This window comes from Zalophus californianus, chromosome 16 (genome assembly GCF_009762305.2).
Source record: "Zalophus californianus isolate mZalCal1 chromosome 16, mZalCal1.pri.v2, whole genome shotgun sequence".
In the NCBI taxonomy this organism is placed as follows: Eukaryota; Metazoa; Chordata; class Mammalia; order Carnivora; family Otariidae; genus Zalophus; species Zalophus californianus.
The window spans coordinates 60,302,809-60,318,540 of record NC_045610.1 but is presented as its reverse complement, the minus strand read 5'-3'; the positions used below and the strand labels follow the sequence as shown (position 1 = coordinate 60,318,540).

Here is a 15,732-nt window from a genome sequence, read left to right as displayed (position 1 = left end):
TTGATTGCAATGCCCCTTTTATTAAAAATAATTGCACTTAAGATCAAGGGCTTCCCTGGGTCCTGTGAATCCTCCAGAGTTCCCCAGGCCGGCTCTCATGGGACGGGAGGGCAGCCCCACCTGCTGCCGGGGGGCGATGCCCAGAAAGCAATTTGCGGTGGCCAGAGCAGCAGGGCAGCCCGTGACGTGACCTCAGGGTGCAGGCACGGCAGCCTCATCCCGAGCACACCTCCGCCGTCTCCGACAGGCAGCTGGTGGCGGACGACATCACACACATTCCAGTGACAAGCTTCAGAGAGGTAAACCTTCCAGAACAGCCTTTTGCACACGCAAGGCAACCCTGGGGGCCACAGCTCGTGGGATCCCCGGGTCCCAGGAGGTAGACGCATATGCAGATCTGGGTATTCGAGGGAGGTCGGCGCCATGAGACATGGGGCATGGGCTTCTGGCCCTGAGGCCACCCACACGTCCTGACCAAGAGTTCACAGGTGCTGGGGCCACGGTGAAATCCGTCTCCTCCCGTAAAGGGCCAACACGCCACTGGCCCCGGGTTACGACCAACTGATGAGAAACTGCTCTCCCATCATCAGTGAGACAGGGATGTCCAGGGTCTGGAAAAAAAATAAAAAAAACTGACCACCACACAGTTGCCATCAGAGGGGAGGCCCCGAGCGCTCGGCAGACAGGAGCCTGGGCTTGGGTGCGTGGCGCGCTCAGGGCCGGCCCCAGCCCCGCAGGCTTCTCGCTCTGTGCCTCCCTGGCTGAGTCCGGAGGACAAGCGTCCTCTGCATTGACCGCCTCAGCTTTGGAAGCGGGCTGCCATTTAAACACGGCCGTGTCTACACCACGAGTCACCGTCCGTGTAGACGCAGGCGGAGGAAAGATCCAGGGCGCACGGGGCCTGTCCTTCCCCTCCTTCCCTCACCCTTGTAAGACCCGGCTCAGCTGGAACCAGGTCCCCAGGGTCCTTGGCACCTCCCACCCGCTCGGCCATCCTGGTGGACAAGCCCTCTGGCCCCGTCTATGGGCCCTCTTGCCTTGGTGTCAGGGCTGTAGGTGAAGTTGGAGACAGGGACGCCATTAGAGAGGACCTGGCTGGGGGCCACGGCCACCCCCAGGATGGTCACCTTCCTCAGCTGCAGGCTGGCGCCCTCGCTAGTCACACGCACCAGCTCGTTCAGGATGGTGTTCTGGCAGAACGGAGAGACAGAAGCGAGGTGTCAGCGGCCGGGCCGGTCGGGGTCGGGGGGTCTGGACAGCAGTCGGCACCGTGCCCCTGGGCAAACCCTCAGGACGCTGGCCCACAGACCCTGCTCCCTTAACAAGGCTGACCTGGGGACAGGAGGCCCCACGGTGCCCACCAGTTTGGGCAGGTCCTGGGACTCACATTCCTGGCCAGGAAGATGACCTTCGTGTAGTCCCCGCGCTCTGGCACCCCCAGGCTCTCCCCGTCATCCCAGAATAGCTCCCCTTGGGCCTCCCTGTTTGTGGTCAGGGCTGCGAGCAGGGCCATGGGCTGCTTCCGGGACTCCGTGGTTGTGAGGCCAGGGCCCTGGAAAAGCAGGTGGCACGTGTCACCGTCTCAGGCCTGGCAGAGGCCTCCACAGTCAGGACAGGAAGGACACTGGCCTGGGACAGCTCCATGCTGCCAGAGAGCAGGCTCCACAGGACAGCCTACAGCCGAGGCCTGGGGGGCCTGTGCTGACCACTCTGGCTGACGCAGACACGCTGGGGGGTGCGAGGCCCACAGAGGTTTGCAGACTGCTTCCCAAGAACAGCGCACGAAGCAGGCCTCCCCTCTGCCTGGCACAGCAAGTCAGTTCATCTTCAACCCTCAGACACTGTGCTCTCTGCCTGAGGTCTGGGGATGGACCCTCCCCTGAAGGGGCAGCATGGGGTCCTGGCAGCCCCAGAGCTGGACAGATCGACTCAGGTGCCCCGCCCAGGTTACCTGCAGGGGGATGATGTGTCCAGCCCGGAGGTGGAGGTTGATGGTGTCCAGTGGGGCCGGCAGGGTCACCCACTGCCCCTTGCTGTGGATGGCAGACGTGAAGGGAGCCCGAGGTGGAGGTGGGAGGCTGCCGAAGGCCTCTCCTGGCACCTGCAGGGACATGGCATGTCACCAAGAGTCGGGGCAGTGCCAAAGCCCCTGTGCTGTCACTGGGAGCCTCCAGCTCCATGCAGGGCCCCGGGGTGGGGGGTGGGGGGGGTTAGGAGGCAGAGACCCTGACCCAGGGCTTGGGGCGGGGGCAGAACTCTGGAGTGGGAGAACTGTAGTCCATGGGAGCTACCCACTCGGGCCTCAGTCTCCTCATCTGGAAAATGGGTCACTGCAGGGCCTGGGTGGGAAGATGCATGAGAAGCCCTGGGCAAGGGCCGTCATGCACCCGGGTCTCCAGAAACGGGCTCCCTTCCGCCATGTGGCCCACCCCCGCAGGGCCTGGAGGAGGGACACCTTTGGTCCTCGGGACTCACTGTCTGCAGGTTGTACCATGTGCCAGGAGGGAAGTAGCCAGTCACTTGGACCTTCCCAGCCTCAAGCACGGGGGTGATGAGCACAGCCGCCCCCCACAGGAGCTGGTTGTCCACGGTCCAGGTGCGGGGGTCCTCGGGGAACCTTCCAACAGGAGGGGCGGGCGCCTGGGCTTGGTGACCTCTGAGGTCAGTGTGTTCAGGGGGCCCTCAGGGAAAAGCGCAAGGAGCCAGAGGACGCTGGGCGGGCCACGGCGAGGCGGGACCCAGCCGCTGGAGCTCGGCGTGGGGCGTGGGCAGGCCCTCTCCCCAGCCACACACTCCGGGCCGGGTGCCGTCCGTGGCTCCCGCGTGGCAGACTCTTCCTGACCACCGGTCTGCCGCTGGCTAGTCCGGGTCCTACCACCAGTCTGTGTCTTTCGTGTGAGTTTGGGACACTGACCGCCCTAGTTTGTTTGCCTTTATAATTCTGCACTGAGGAAAGTCCTAATATTCTGTTTCTGTTCAGAGGAGTATAACTTATTTTCCTAAATTCAGCCCCGTCCCCCTTGCCCTTTGCTTCTGAGGCTTAAAAAGCCCTCTCCTGCCAGAGCACTGAGGACCATTCGCTTCTCTGTCCCATGGAACTTTCTAGACCTTAGGTTTTGACATTTAAGTATGTAATCCGCCTGGAACTTAGGTCTCCACAGCACGAGGGGAAAAATGGATTTTTGCAGACAGCTAACAGATCTGTACTATGTGGGGCTCTGGTCCACTGACTGGACGTGACGTTTTATTGCAGGGCAGCTGTTTACGTATCTGAGTCCTACCTGGGGGACGTCAGTTGGGGTTCTCCCGAGGTCCTTTCTCCCTGTAAGCCAGCCCCGTGACGGTTTTATAACTTGCTCTACCACCTGGTTGGCCTGCTCTGTACTTGGTGTCCTTCACCCTGGGTTTTCAGGTACCTGGGATGCCCCCAGCCCTGAGCTGCAGCCTCACGGGTGGGAAGTGGGGGTGCAAAGGGCCTCCCTTGGCTGCACTGGCCCCCTGATTCCGGGGATGACTCCCCCCGCCCCCCGCAGCAGGATGGGGCTGCCCCGGAGCCGCCAGGCTGGTGGCCAGCCTGTGGGCTCTTGCTCTCCGAGCCCAGGCACTCACTCCAGGAAGAGGGGCCGGGCCACGGTCTCGCCCAGGACGTGGGCCCGGTGGAACAGCAGGTACAGGTAGGGCAGCAAGGCGTAGCGCAGGCTGAGGGCCTTCCGCATGGCTTCCTGCGCGGTCTCGCTGAACCTGTACGGCTCCTGAGGCTGCAGCAGGGGAGAGGGAGAGGGGGCAGCGGGGCGAAGGGGGAAGCACCTGGCCCTCGGGCCGCCGAGGTCCCCCACCTCTGCCCTGGGAGACCCGGCCTGCTGGTACAGACGCCAGGCCGTGCTGCTGCGCCCGCAGAGGGACCCCCAAGGCAGACCCCCACCGGCCCCGCCGGCCCCTACCAGGCTTTTGAGGTCGTTGTGATTCCGCATGAACGGGTAGAAGGCCCCCAGCTGGGTCCAGCGGACACACAGTTCCTCCGAGGTGCTGCCCAGGAAGCCACAGACGTCGGCCCCGACCAGTGGCACCCCCAGCAGGTTGAACAGCAGGATTTCTGGGAGGGCAGAGTCAGACTGGGGCTCAGCTCCCCCCACCCCACCGCGACAGTCAGTACCGCGCTGGCCCTGGCGTCTTCCGCCTGGGGCCAGCAGAAGGACCTGCCTCGCAGACCACCTTCTGACACCCGGGGTGGGCAGAGCAGAACAGCCCGTTAGGGTTGACGTGTGTCCCCCCCAAAAGCGATGTTCGAGTCCTAACCGCCTGTGCTTATGAAGTGACCTTATTTGGAAAAAGGGTCTTTGCAGATGCAATTCTGCTGAGGTCACTAGAGGGGATCCTGCCCCAGGATGCCTGGTGGCCGCGTAAGAGGAAGCCCAGACTGTGACGACACACGGGGAAGAAGGCCAAGCGAAGACAGAGGTGGGGGCCGGAGGGACAGCCCCACACTAAGGACACCGAGGGCTGCCAGCCACTCCCAGAAGCTGGGAGACTCGAGGAAGGGCTCCCTGCTCCGACACCGCAAGTCCGACTGCAAGCCTCCAGGGCTGGGGGAGACCACGCTTCTGTTGCCGTGAGCACCCCGGGTGAGCCGGTGCATGCGGCAGGGAGGTCGGCGAGCCCCTGAGCCGCTGAAGGTCCTCGGCCGGCGCCCACCCCACTGCTGCTCAGCAGGACCAGGCTGTGCTGGGCCCTCCCTCTCCTCAGGGTCTCCTCAGGGACCAGCAGCCAACGAGCAGGACCCGACCCAGCCTAGGGCCGCGGGGGACCCTTGCCTGGCTTGCAACAGGTCCCGGGACCTGCATGACCTCTGCCACGGAACGATCAGTGCACGCCAGAGCTTCGGCCCGAGACTCCCAAGGTGGGCGTGGAGCCGGGAACCTAGCTCTCGAGGGGGCTTCAGAGGCTGGCCTGCAGGGGCATGGGCCCCAGTGGGCCGCACCTCCCCCACGGTGAAATCAGAGCTGGTGGCATCTGTGGGCAGAGCTGGACAGCGGCTTCTGGAAGGAGGAATGGTTCCTCCCAGAGCTCGCCCAGGGCTTCCCCATGGCCCGAGGGTCTGCAGATGCATCCCACACGGCAGCAGGCCTGGGGCTACCAGAGAGCTTCCAGGCTGGGGGTCTGGTGGAGGCTCAGCTGCGCGTGGTGACCCAGGGAGGTCACTCCAGCCCCTTCCCCAGAGCTCCTGAGCCGTCTCTGTGCCTGGCGCACGTCAGCAGCATGAGAGCTCCTGAGAACTAAAGTCACATTCCTCTCTGCAGGTGGGGTGGACGGCACCTGCAGGCTGGGGGCAGGATGCGCTCACCAGGAGGGACATCATGAGAGGACAGAATGTGACGGCTTTGCAGGCAGCGGCCTGGCCGAATCGGAGATGGGGATGCTTGGAAAGTCCAGCACTGCCCGCCAGAGTGGCAGAGCGCCCCAGGTGAGCTGACCCACACAGGTGAGCCCAGCCGTCCGTGGGCCCACGGGCCTCACGCCCCACGTGAGGCAGCAGCGTGTCTCTGAGCCGAGCCGAGCCGAGCCGAGCCTGGCACTCGGTCTGGGCCCCGCTCCCCTCCGAGCGGCCGCTCCTGACAGGGGCTCTCACCTGGCACGGAGTACGAGAGCTGCTCCCAGCTGCTCCACACATCCCCCGTCCAGTGGCCGGCGTATCGGCCGTGGCCGGCGAAGGTTGAGCGGGAGATCACAAAGGGGCGCGTCCCCCGAGCCCTCACGAGGGCCCTGTGCAGAGCGGGGAGACAGGGCAGTGCACAGCAGGGCTGCCCGGGAGCCCCCGAGTGGCCCCGCGCCGAATTGGGGGTGCAGCAGGGAGGCAGAGCGGGGAGTGAGCAGCCCAAAGGGCCAAGGCCAGGAGGAGGGAGGGGGGGGCTCCACCCGAGCCGCCAGGCCCCGCCCTGCAAGGCGAGCCTGTCCGGGGAGGTCCCCCCAGGCTCCCGCTGGGCCTCCGCGCAGTCACCACCGGCCCCCCTCAGAGGCGCGGGGCAGCCGTGAGCTCGGCCCTCACCTGTGGGAGGCGAGGGCTTCCGTCAGGCCGTACACGTTGTGCAGGTTGTAGTGTGTGGAGAGGAACTGGCGGCTGGAGGCACAGATGGTGGCGGCCCGCAGGGTCCCACCAACCACCCCTGGGAGAGGGAGGCTGTCTCCGTCTGTGGAGCCTCCGCCTGGCCGGCTGGTGCCTCCCACATCCCAGGAGCCCCCTTGGAACTTGGGGTGTCCCCTTTTCCAAGGACAGGGACACGGTGGAGGCTGAGGCCGACCTTTGCAGACCGCAGACTTGACGTCCACCTGCTCCTGACCCGTTTCAAGTCTCTCCCCGTTCCTGTCCCTAAGCCTGGGACACCTTCCCTCTGAAGGGCCCCGCCCGGCCACGGGAGCCTGGTCCGTGTGGCCTGGCTGACGTCTCGCCAACCCGACCTTCCTCCTGGGGTTGCCCTCCCCTTTCCAGGGTGGCCGTGCCCATCGGCTCCTCAGAAAGGACAGCTGGCACGTGGGGGCAGGTGGGAGAACTCACCTGGCACGTAGGGCGGGTTCTCCAGGTCATTGTCGGGGCAGCCGTCCACAGAGCCCTTTACGAAGTTGGAGGGCTCGTTCATGTCCTGCAAAAAGAGGCCCTGGTGTTGGGCGCCCTGCCCTGGGCAGATGCTGGGGCCGGTCCCCCAGCCCCCGGGACACTCACGATCCACATGCCGTCGAAGGGCACCTGGGCGTGGAACTCAGACACCATGTCCTGCCACCAGTCCAGGGCCTCGGGGCTGGTGAAGTCGGGGAAGGCGGTGAATCCGGGCCACACCTGCAGCAAAGGCCAGAGGGGAGACCAGGGCCCCCCCACCAGAGCTACGGCCTTGCTCGTCTGCCTGGGGGTGGAAAGTCTGTGGAGGTGAGGGTCGGCGGCGGTAGGGGCGTGGGGGGGAACGCGACTGAGATCTCACTTTCAGACAGAGGCCCCGGAACCGAGTCGCGGACATCTGCACCCCTGGCAGCCTCCCCGGCCTCCCCTCAGCTGGGACCCCCTTCCCCTTGGTTGCGGGCACGCCCTGGAATGGGAAGTTGGGGACTCTGCCAGGTGCCCCCGTGGGAAGGCCTGGGAAGCCCCCGGGGGGCCTGAGGACACGGAGACGTTTGCTAAGGGTCAGCAGAGCTCGTGCCTGGGCTGGGCCAAGCTGCCCACAAAGTCAAGGGCCCCCGATGGAAGGATTCGCGGTAGTATCAGCAGCCCCCGTCACTTCTAGCTGTGACCACCCCCCTCCCCCTGCCCTACACAACAGGATGGTTTTTTTAATCCCATCCTCTTTCTGAACAGCGAGCGCCCTGTGGCCACTGGCTGGGGACTCCCGCTTTCTCAGCCCGTGCCGCCCGGCCCCCACCCTACCTTCCCAATCAGAGGCTGCCCGGTCTCGTTGGTGATGAAAACCCTCCTCCGCAGACCCTCGTCATAGGGACGGTAGCTGCCGGGGGGGCTGGAGCTGCTGATGGCAGGGTCCTGAGTGGGGTGTGGGGGGAACCAGTCAGGAGGAGAAGGAAACGCTCCAAAGCCAGGCACCGATTACGGGGGAAGTGAGAAAGTGCTCTCGATACATCGTTGGGAAGAACAAAGCCAGGAGGGAGCGCGCATGCGTGCACACACACACGTCTGAGCCCGCGGGGCCCCTGGATGCACGTTCTGGCTCTGCTTTACGGGTTCTAGAGTTTCACAAATGGTCTACAGTGAACACTGATTTCTTTCAGAATAAAAGAAGGTCTGCATCTGCCCTCCCTGCCCTGAGTGGCCACGGATGCTGGCTGCGCTCTGAGGGGCCGAGCTGAGGGAAATGGTCCACGTCAGCATGATTCTGACCTCTGGGCAGACCAGATTCCTCCGCTGTGGGGTGTCCGCCGTGCAGCCCCTCAGCCTCAGCGCCCCTTCCCCAACTCCTCTGGCCAGGTGGCTAGGCACTCAGCCCGGCCGCACCGGCACTCTGGCTGCAGGGACTGGCCCCGGGGGACTGTGGCCGCTCGGAGCCCAGCCCTGAGCCTGGCCCTCCTTCCCGTGAGGCAGAACTGAGTGCGGGAGAGGCTGGGCCACGAGACACTCAGAGCCTCCGTGGCTCCAGCTGCCCGGGCATGCAGCTCCACCCCAGCCGTCCCAGTACTGAGGGACGGGAGCCGAGCGCAAACCCCCTGCTTGAAGCCGTTCATGTAACCTACAACCAAAGGGATCCCGAGCGACAGATGTTTCCAGGGACCCTCAGGCTGGACATCCCCGGACAGCAGGGACCCAGTCTGTACGTCTGATGTTCCCTCAACAGCCAAGACCCTCAGGAAACGTCCCCAGTGACCACGGCTAGCACGAGGCAGCTGAGGCACTGGGGCTCTTCCCCGCCCAGAAAGGCAGCCCCACGCGGCGTGGGGCAGGAGGGCCACTCACCACGATCATCACGTACCGCCGGCCGTCCTGGTGGAGATCCTGCACCATGGCCGGGAAGTCCCTGAAACCGTCCTTGTTGAAGGTGAAGTCCCTCCTGGCGTCCATGTAGTCCAGGTCATTCCACTGCGTGTCCTGCAGCCAGCACGGGGAACGCTGCAGCCGGCCTGGGGGCCTGCGCCCCAGCCCAGCCCCCCGAGCACACCCTCCCGGCACTCACCAGGGGGAAGCGGGCCCTGGTCATGTTCTCTACCACCTGGCGGGTGATGGCGGTGGAGGAGTAGCCCCAGCGGCAGAGGTGGAAGCCCAGGCCCCAGTACGGCGGCATGAACGGGTAGCCTGCAGCCGCGGAGGGGGGCTCCGTGAGCAGGCCGGCAGCAGCCGGAAGGGAGGAGGGACGGGACGGGGGAGGGGAGGGGCGGCACGGGGCCGGGGAACAGGCCTACCCACGACTTCCAGGTACTGCTGCACCACGCTCTTGGGCTCAGGGCCCAGGAAGATGTACATGTCCAGGATCCCACCTGTCGACCTCCAGCTGAGGGCCGGGCTCGGCTGCAGGACCACATCTGGGGGAAGCAGCCCTTGGGGCTCAGGAACAAATACCCATGCCCCCTTCCCCCGACCCCTGCCCCCGTGGCACCTTGAAGAAGGGCCACATCCCACCCAGGGAAGCTGGGAGCAGCTTGCTTAGGGCCTGGGGACATCTCCCCCGAGCCAGACTGCTTGAAGAGCCTGCAGCAGAACAGACCGCAGGACCCCCCTTGCTGGCCTCTGCTCAGAGCAGGGGTCCCAGAGCGCTCTTCGGGGTACCCAAGGACAGAGCTGGCAGAGGCCACAGCCCACTGGACTCATTTCTGGGCAGTGCAAACAAGGCCCGGCGCCCTGCCCACGGCCCCATCCTCTACCGCCAGCCTGTCCCGACAGGTGCAGACAGCCCCGCGCTGCCCCCACAGAGGGGGTGCGGCCAGCCCCAGGGAAGCCGCTGGCCCGGGGGCTCAGAGGGAGCGCCGGCTACAGGACACGGGGACCAGGGTGTGTGCTAGGGGTGGTTGCCCGCCTGCTTACCCATGGCGTTGCTGTTCAGCAGGAAGGCCCCGTGAGCTGACCCGCCGTCCTCCAGCACCAGGTAGAAAGGATGCGACCCATACAGGTTCACGTTGGGCTGCGCATGAGGACACAGCACGTTAGCGCCCTCACCCACGTGGTGTGTCTAATCCCCTCCTCGCTGCCCCCTTTACCGAGGGGGCGATGTCCCGGTTCCAGAGGGTGATCTTGGTCCAGTTGGTGCTGAGCATCAGGGAGCCGAGATGCTCGGCAAGGCCCGTGATGTGCTGCGATGGCAGGGAGGTGGACAGCTGCAGAAACTGGTCGGTGAAGAACAGGGGGGCCACCGTCGTGTTCAGCCTGCCGGGAAGAGCCCAGGCAGCCTTGCGACCTAGGCAGCCAGATGACCCCGAGATGGACCCTCCCAGAGAGACCCCTGGTGGCCCCTGAGGAGGGCTGGAGTGGCCTGGCCACCTCTGTGACACAATGACCCCAGGACAGAAGCAGCCACTGGAGGCCCAGTGACCCTTGGGACCTGACCCAGGTGTGGAGAGCTCCCACAGCACTACCTGGCTATGCCCACACTGCCCCAGGTGGGCATCCAGCAGGGGACTGCCCCATAAGCCCTGGCCACAAGCAGGTGCCGGGCAAGGGCTGCTCGAACCCTTCCAGTCCTAGGAGTTGTGGCCCCGAGCCCTTTCTGCAAGGGCCAAACTGCTCCCAGACCCCAGCCATGACCTTCCCCAGAGCCATGGAACTGTGTCCACCCAGGGGTGGCCAGGACCCCTTGAGGTTGCACAGGGTCAGGGCGAGGCAAGAACCACAGATGGGGCACGAAAGACCTACTAATACCGATTTCACGGAATGACGTCCCACTGCACCCTGCCTGCCCCTGGGCAAGATTTATCTGTGTGTTTTCAAGACCAAAGTCTGATTAAATGCCTCAGGAAACTTCTCTCCGATCTCTGCTCAAAGGTCAGCTTCCTAGAGAGGCCTTCTGTAGCCCCTCACTCCAGAGGCAGCCCTGCCCTCCGCATCTGCACAGCTCCTTTCTAGAACTTTGTTAGCATTGTTACTCCTGACATTGTACTTGGCTTCACTCACTGCCTCTTCCCACTGTGTCAGCCCTGGGGGCAGCTCCATACGGCTCGGCCAAGAATGGGCAGAAAAGAAACGCATTTCAGGAGGTGAGTTCTCCTAAGATTAATGCAAGCTCATTTCCGAATATGTAACTTAGTCTAGTGACAAAGAGGAGCCTTGTCAGCCCAAGGCACATATTTACGTGGGACTCTGTGTGGACAAAGCACACAGGGTGCGTCCTGTGAAAATGTGCTTGCATAATCCACCGTCAGGACAGACGGGGGGCATCAGCAGAAGCGCTGCCCCGGCCCATGGCTCTGGGAGGGAACATGTCCGACACTGGGAATCACGGCTACCACTCTGGATTCCAGGATGCTTTGGTGCATCCAATTCCCAGGGTGTGATGGGGGCGGTGGAGGTGATGCATCCCCTGGAGGCGAGGGCATGACCAACCGAGGCCCTCACCCTTGCTACCCATCCATGAGCGTCTGCTGTGGGTCGGAACCTCGTTAGGAGCTGGAGGCCCAGGAGTGAGCTTCCAGAATGGGAAAGGCTCCTTGGCGGGCAGACAGCAGCAACGGTTTGGACAAACCTAAGATCTCAGGGGGACACACGTCCCAGGGGGACGTGAAACAGAGTGGCCAACAGCATGGATGCCGGGCCCTGCCTCAGAAGCTGCCAGCAAGCCGCCTCAGTCTCCCCGTCCGGACAGCGGGGATGGTAACAGCACTTCTGAGCTGTCCGGGTGCCGGATGTGCCTAAGTGACACGCGGCAAGTGACGATCAATAACACACACGTGAACGTAAGGCGGTGAGGGGACGTTGCCTGCGGTGGGGGTGCCGTTTCTCACCGGACCGAGGTTTCTCAGCCTTGGCACTTTTGGCATTGGGGTGGGAGTGCTCTGCTTGGTGGAGCCATTGCCAAAGGTCCCCTGGAGGGCGGCTCCCCCAGCAGGCCCTACCTGGGGGGCGTGAGGAGGGCATCTGCAGGGAGTTGCTGAGGGACCTGAATGAGGTGAGGGAGGGCTCCAGGCAGAGGCAGCAGTGAAGAGCCCCAAGGGAGGGTGGGGAGACGGTGCCCTGGCACCCCCACGTAGGGTGGGGGCACAGAGACCAGCACTCACAGCACCCGGCCGTCCAGCTTCCGGTGCACGACCACCCCAAAAGGCTCTTCCTGGAACTCCACGCTGTAGAGTGTGGACGAGGCCCGGCTGAGGACACGCGGAGTCTCCAGGGGCACCTCGTAGCGCCTGTTGGCGGGATCCTTGATCTAGGAGTCACATGGTGGTGCCATGAGGCTCTCTGGGGGCCAGCACACCTCCCCCTCCTTCCTCACCCCCCAGAGTCCCAGTGTGGCCATACACAGCATGTGAGCACCGACAGTTTGGTCAACCAAGCCTCCGTTTCCTCACGTCCAGCTCCCCATGTGGGTCGCCAGGGAAGACACACAACACCCAGTCAATCTGAATTCCAGATAAACAACTCTTCCCAGTGTGTCTCAGATATCGCATGAGACATACACTAAAAAAAAATCCATTCCTTGGTTTTCTGGAATTCAAAGTTACTGAGTGCATCCCGCATTTTTATTTGCTGAGTCTGGCAACACTGTTCCACCCAGCGTGCCCGTCACAGGGTGGCTGAGAGATTAGATTAGAGCACCCAGCTCAGCTCTGCCTGCTACGCAGCGATCACTCAGTAAATGTTGGCTGTTAGCAATTACTTTGTTAAAATTATTATGGATTGTGTGCTTCAGGCTCTCTCGGCTTGGCCTCCTCACGTTCAATCCCTGGGTTTCTGCTGGGCAACTGGTATGTGCCAGACTATGTTCCAGGGGCTGGGAATCAGCACGGAGTAAATCGGACAAGAGGTCCTGCCCTCAGGCGCATGGACGATCAGCATATTCCACTGCCCACTGCCCGGGACATTCCCCCTACCTCCCTGTCCACCTCTCCCCTTGCTGACTCTGTCCTGTAGGACTTCAGGTCCCTGGTGGGATGTCACTTACCGGGGGAGACCTGACCTCCCTCCACTGTGCCCTGAGCCCTGCCCTCTAGAGCATGTTCTAGAACCTTCTAATCAGTGTCTTACTGGCCACTGCTCCCTGAGTGTAGGCACTCTGTGCTCACTCCTGGACTCCAGGTGAAGACACACAGCACATTTGCACACCAAACCAACACTTCATCCGCGGCCCACCCACGTTTTCTCTGCCCCCGTCTGGCCCTGCCCACCGTGAAGTGAAGCCGGCTCTCCGTCTCCAGCAGCACGTCCAGCCGTAAGGTCAGGATGTCCTTGGGGAAGAAGGTTGGGGTGTTGCGGGTCAGGGTGGCCGTGTACCCTGTCTCTGTGGTGGTCAGGTTCTCCAGCTTGTAACTCGGGTAGCTGGGTGGGAAGAAGCACCAGGGCTGCCCCATCCGGGGGACCCGAGGCCACTGCCTTGCAGGCCGGTAGCAACAGCCCCGGGCCTCACACTGCTCTTGGGTGATGGCTTTGTCGGGGGCACAGTCGAAGCGGCTGTTGGGGGGCACATCGCACTGTGTGGGTGCTGCTCGGGGACTGCCGTGGTGCCCCGGGGTGGGCTGGGGGCCTGGGCCACTGGATCCCTGCTGGCGAGCACGATAAAGCTCCTCAGGTACTTGGGAGAAGCCACGCTGCTCTTGGGGGAGCACCAAATCACGGAGCAGGACGTGCCCCAGGAAGGCGGCGCTGGCCAGGGAGACAAAGGTGCAGACCCCCAGCAGGGGGCGGGAGCGGGAGCGGGAGCGGGAGCTGGGAGGCCACCTCACGTCCATGGTCGCTGGCACCAGCTGGCAGCCAGCCGGGTCCTGGAGGCCTGCCGAGAGAGGAGCAGGGCTCAGCAAGGAAGGCAGGACAGAGTGGCCGGGGGGGGGGGGGGTTCAGGAGGCTCTCACAGCTTCCAGCCGTGGACCTGTGGCTGGCCTGGCAGTGCCCAGGGTGCGGTGTGCCGAGAACATGAGGCAGGCGAGGATGGACAAGCTCCCGGCACTGTTGAGAAAGACAGCAAGGGAAGGGAAAAGGGAAAGCCGAGGGAAGCCCCAAATAGGCAGTTTCGGAATACCCTGTACTGTGAGAGCTTACAAACGAAAATGCGTTTAAAATGTGCATAAAATGATTTAAAGACATGCAAAGACCTACGTGGGAGGCTGACAAGTGGAATAAACAAGTCCCAACACGCAGAGCAGAGAGGGAGCCCTGCTTCTGCAGAGACTGTGGCTGAGTCACTCCATTTTGGCAAATGAGCTGGAAGTGGAAGGGCCCTCGGGGAGACCCACCACTTTCTCTCCGCCCCTCTTCTGCTGCCCCGGGTGCTCAGCCCGGTAAGAAGTCTTGGGCACGGCAGCAGCCGAGGGCCACACTCCCGGGACAGCCCCCAGGCCCCAGCAGGTGGAAGGCGCTCCCTGCCCCTGCGGTTAGGGGCGGAGCAGCCCCTCTCTCTGGCTCCTCCGGAGCTAAGTCTGTTACTACCTGCATTTTGCTTCTCTGTACGTTCTAAATATTTTATAACGAACACTGTTGGCCCAGCTCCTCCGAGGAGCAAGATACCAAAAAGACCAAACGGGCAAGGATTTGGTTAGGGGCGTCCTTTCTCTCCGAGAGAAAATGGGGAGGTTGCCAGGGAAGGGCGGGAGAGCTGTCACCCCCCCCAGGCAAGATCTGACCTCAGGGAAGTCAGGAGCCGAGGGGAGGGGTGGTTGGGGCCATGCATCCCGGATTGCCTGCCGTGTAGGCTAAGGAAGGTTCTGCAAGGCCACGGGTCTGGTAGGAGGACCCGAGCCAAAGCTGGCCATTAGCGGGGTCGACGTCTCGCAGAGGTGGCCTGCCCTAGTGTCGTGGGCTGGGAAGCAGGCTGGCCCCGGAGTGGATGCGTGCAAGCTCCGTGTGGCGGGAGGCCTGGGGGACGCTTGCACCCTCGGGCCGCCAGAAACATGCAAGGACTGGGGAAAGTCACGTGCTAGCAGAAGTCACTGAGGGCCCGAGGGAGTGTGAGCCTGTCACACACTCAAACCAGGCCCTTGGGACATTTCTGGCCACAGTGGGCCACTGCTGGATTGGGTGCACGAGTGAACTTTTATTCACAAACGTGCGTTTTTCCCTCACGCCAACCAACTGTCCCATTCTCCCCATGGCCAGCTGGGGGCCCAACGATTCACTCCAACCCTGACACGAATCCCGGAGTCGGCGCAGACCCCACAGGTGAGGCCCCAGCCCCACAGGACGGTCCCCCTTCAGACCCCAGGCACAAGCCCCACGTTGTCACTTGCACTTCTGACCAAATAACTGGCTCTAAATTTGAAGGTTCGCCCCCCTCCCCCACCCACCTCCAGTTTGATGATTGGCTAGCACACTCAGGAAAGAGCTTTACTTACTGTTACCCGTTTATTGTAAAAGATGCGGCTCAGGAACAGCCAGAGAACGTGGGATGGACGTGGGATGGGGGGCTGCGTGGGTGCGGAGCCTCCACACCCTCTCCGGGCAGGCCGCCCACCTTCCCACACTGAAACGTGTTCACCAGCTCAGAGGCTGTCCAAACCCCAACTAGTTTTGGTTTCATAACCTAAGCACAACTGAGTAAATCACTGGCCATTGGCGATTATCAATCACCAGCCCTCTGTGCTCCCCAGAGGTTGGGGGTAGGGGAGGTGGGGCCCACAGTTCCCACCCCAGAATCCTGCCTCCTGCTTCTGGGGACTAGGCCCCACCCCAGGCTTGTCCAGAGGCCCTAGCCACCAGCCATTCTATTAGCATATAAGAGACACTACCACTGCCAAGATTCCCGGGGTCTTAGGAGCTGTGTGCCAGGACCTGGGGACAAAGACTATATATATTTTTTATACCCGTGTCCCAGCTGCACCTGCCCCCATCCAGACACACGTGACACCCTGTGATCACGGGGAGGTAGGGCCTAGGGAACTCACCCTTGGGAGCTCTTGGGCAGTGCCCGTGGCCCTCCCCACCCAAAGTTCAGGAGCGCAGGGGTGGCCAGGGGTGCCGCAGGGCCAGCACCGGTCCCCTGCCGCTGTGTCCACTCTGCACAGGGAAGAGACCCTAGAAACGGGAAGGGCTGTCAACCAGAGGGCTTGACAATTTAGACAAAATGGGGAAAAACACAGAAGGTCAGGAGGTCAAGTGGCGCTGCGGGCCGGGAGGGC

General features: G+C 63.1%; 1 protein-coding gene across 1 annotated transcript; it reads right to left on the bottom strand.

The window, feature by feature from the left end:
- On the bottom strand, nt 1-13,388 carry GAA (glucosidase alpha, acid). Its single transcript, XM_027625593.2, has 19 exons — nt 12,793-13,388; nt 11,689-11,834; nt 9,679-9,844; nt 9,506-9,602; nt 8,887-9,006; nt 8,661-8,779; nt 8,444-8,575; nt 7,409-7,519; nt 6,716-6,829; nt 6,551-6,635; nt 6,044-6,161; nt 5,627-5,760; nt 3,942-4,093; nt 3,610-3,758; nt 2,476-2,617; nt 1,952-2,101; nt 1,388-1,552; nt 1,038-1,190; nt 1-611 (listed from the first exon to the last, which is right to left on the bottom strand). The coding sequence occupies exons 1-19, from the start codon at nt 13,351-13,353 to the stop codon at nt 552-554; spliced, it is 2,874 nt and encodes a 957-aa protein (XP_027481394.2). The 5' UTR covers nt 13,354-13,388; the 3' UTR covers nt 1-551.
- Between the last annotated feature and the right edge of the window lie 2,344 nt (nt 13,389-15,732).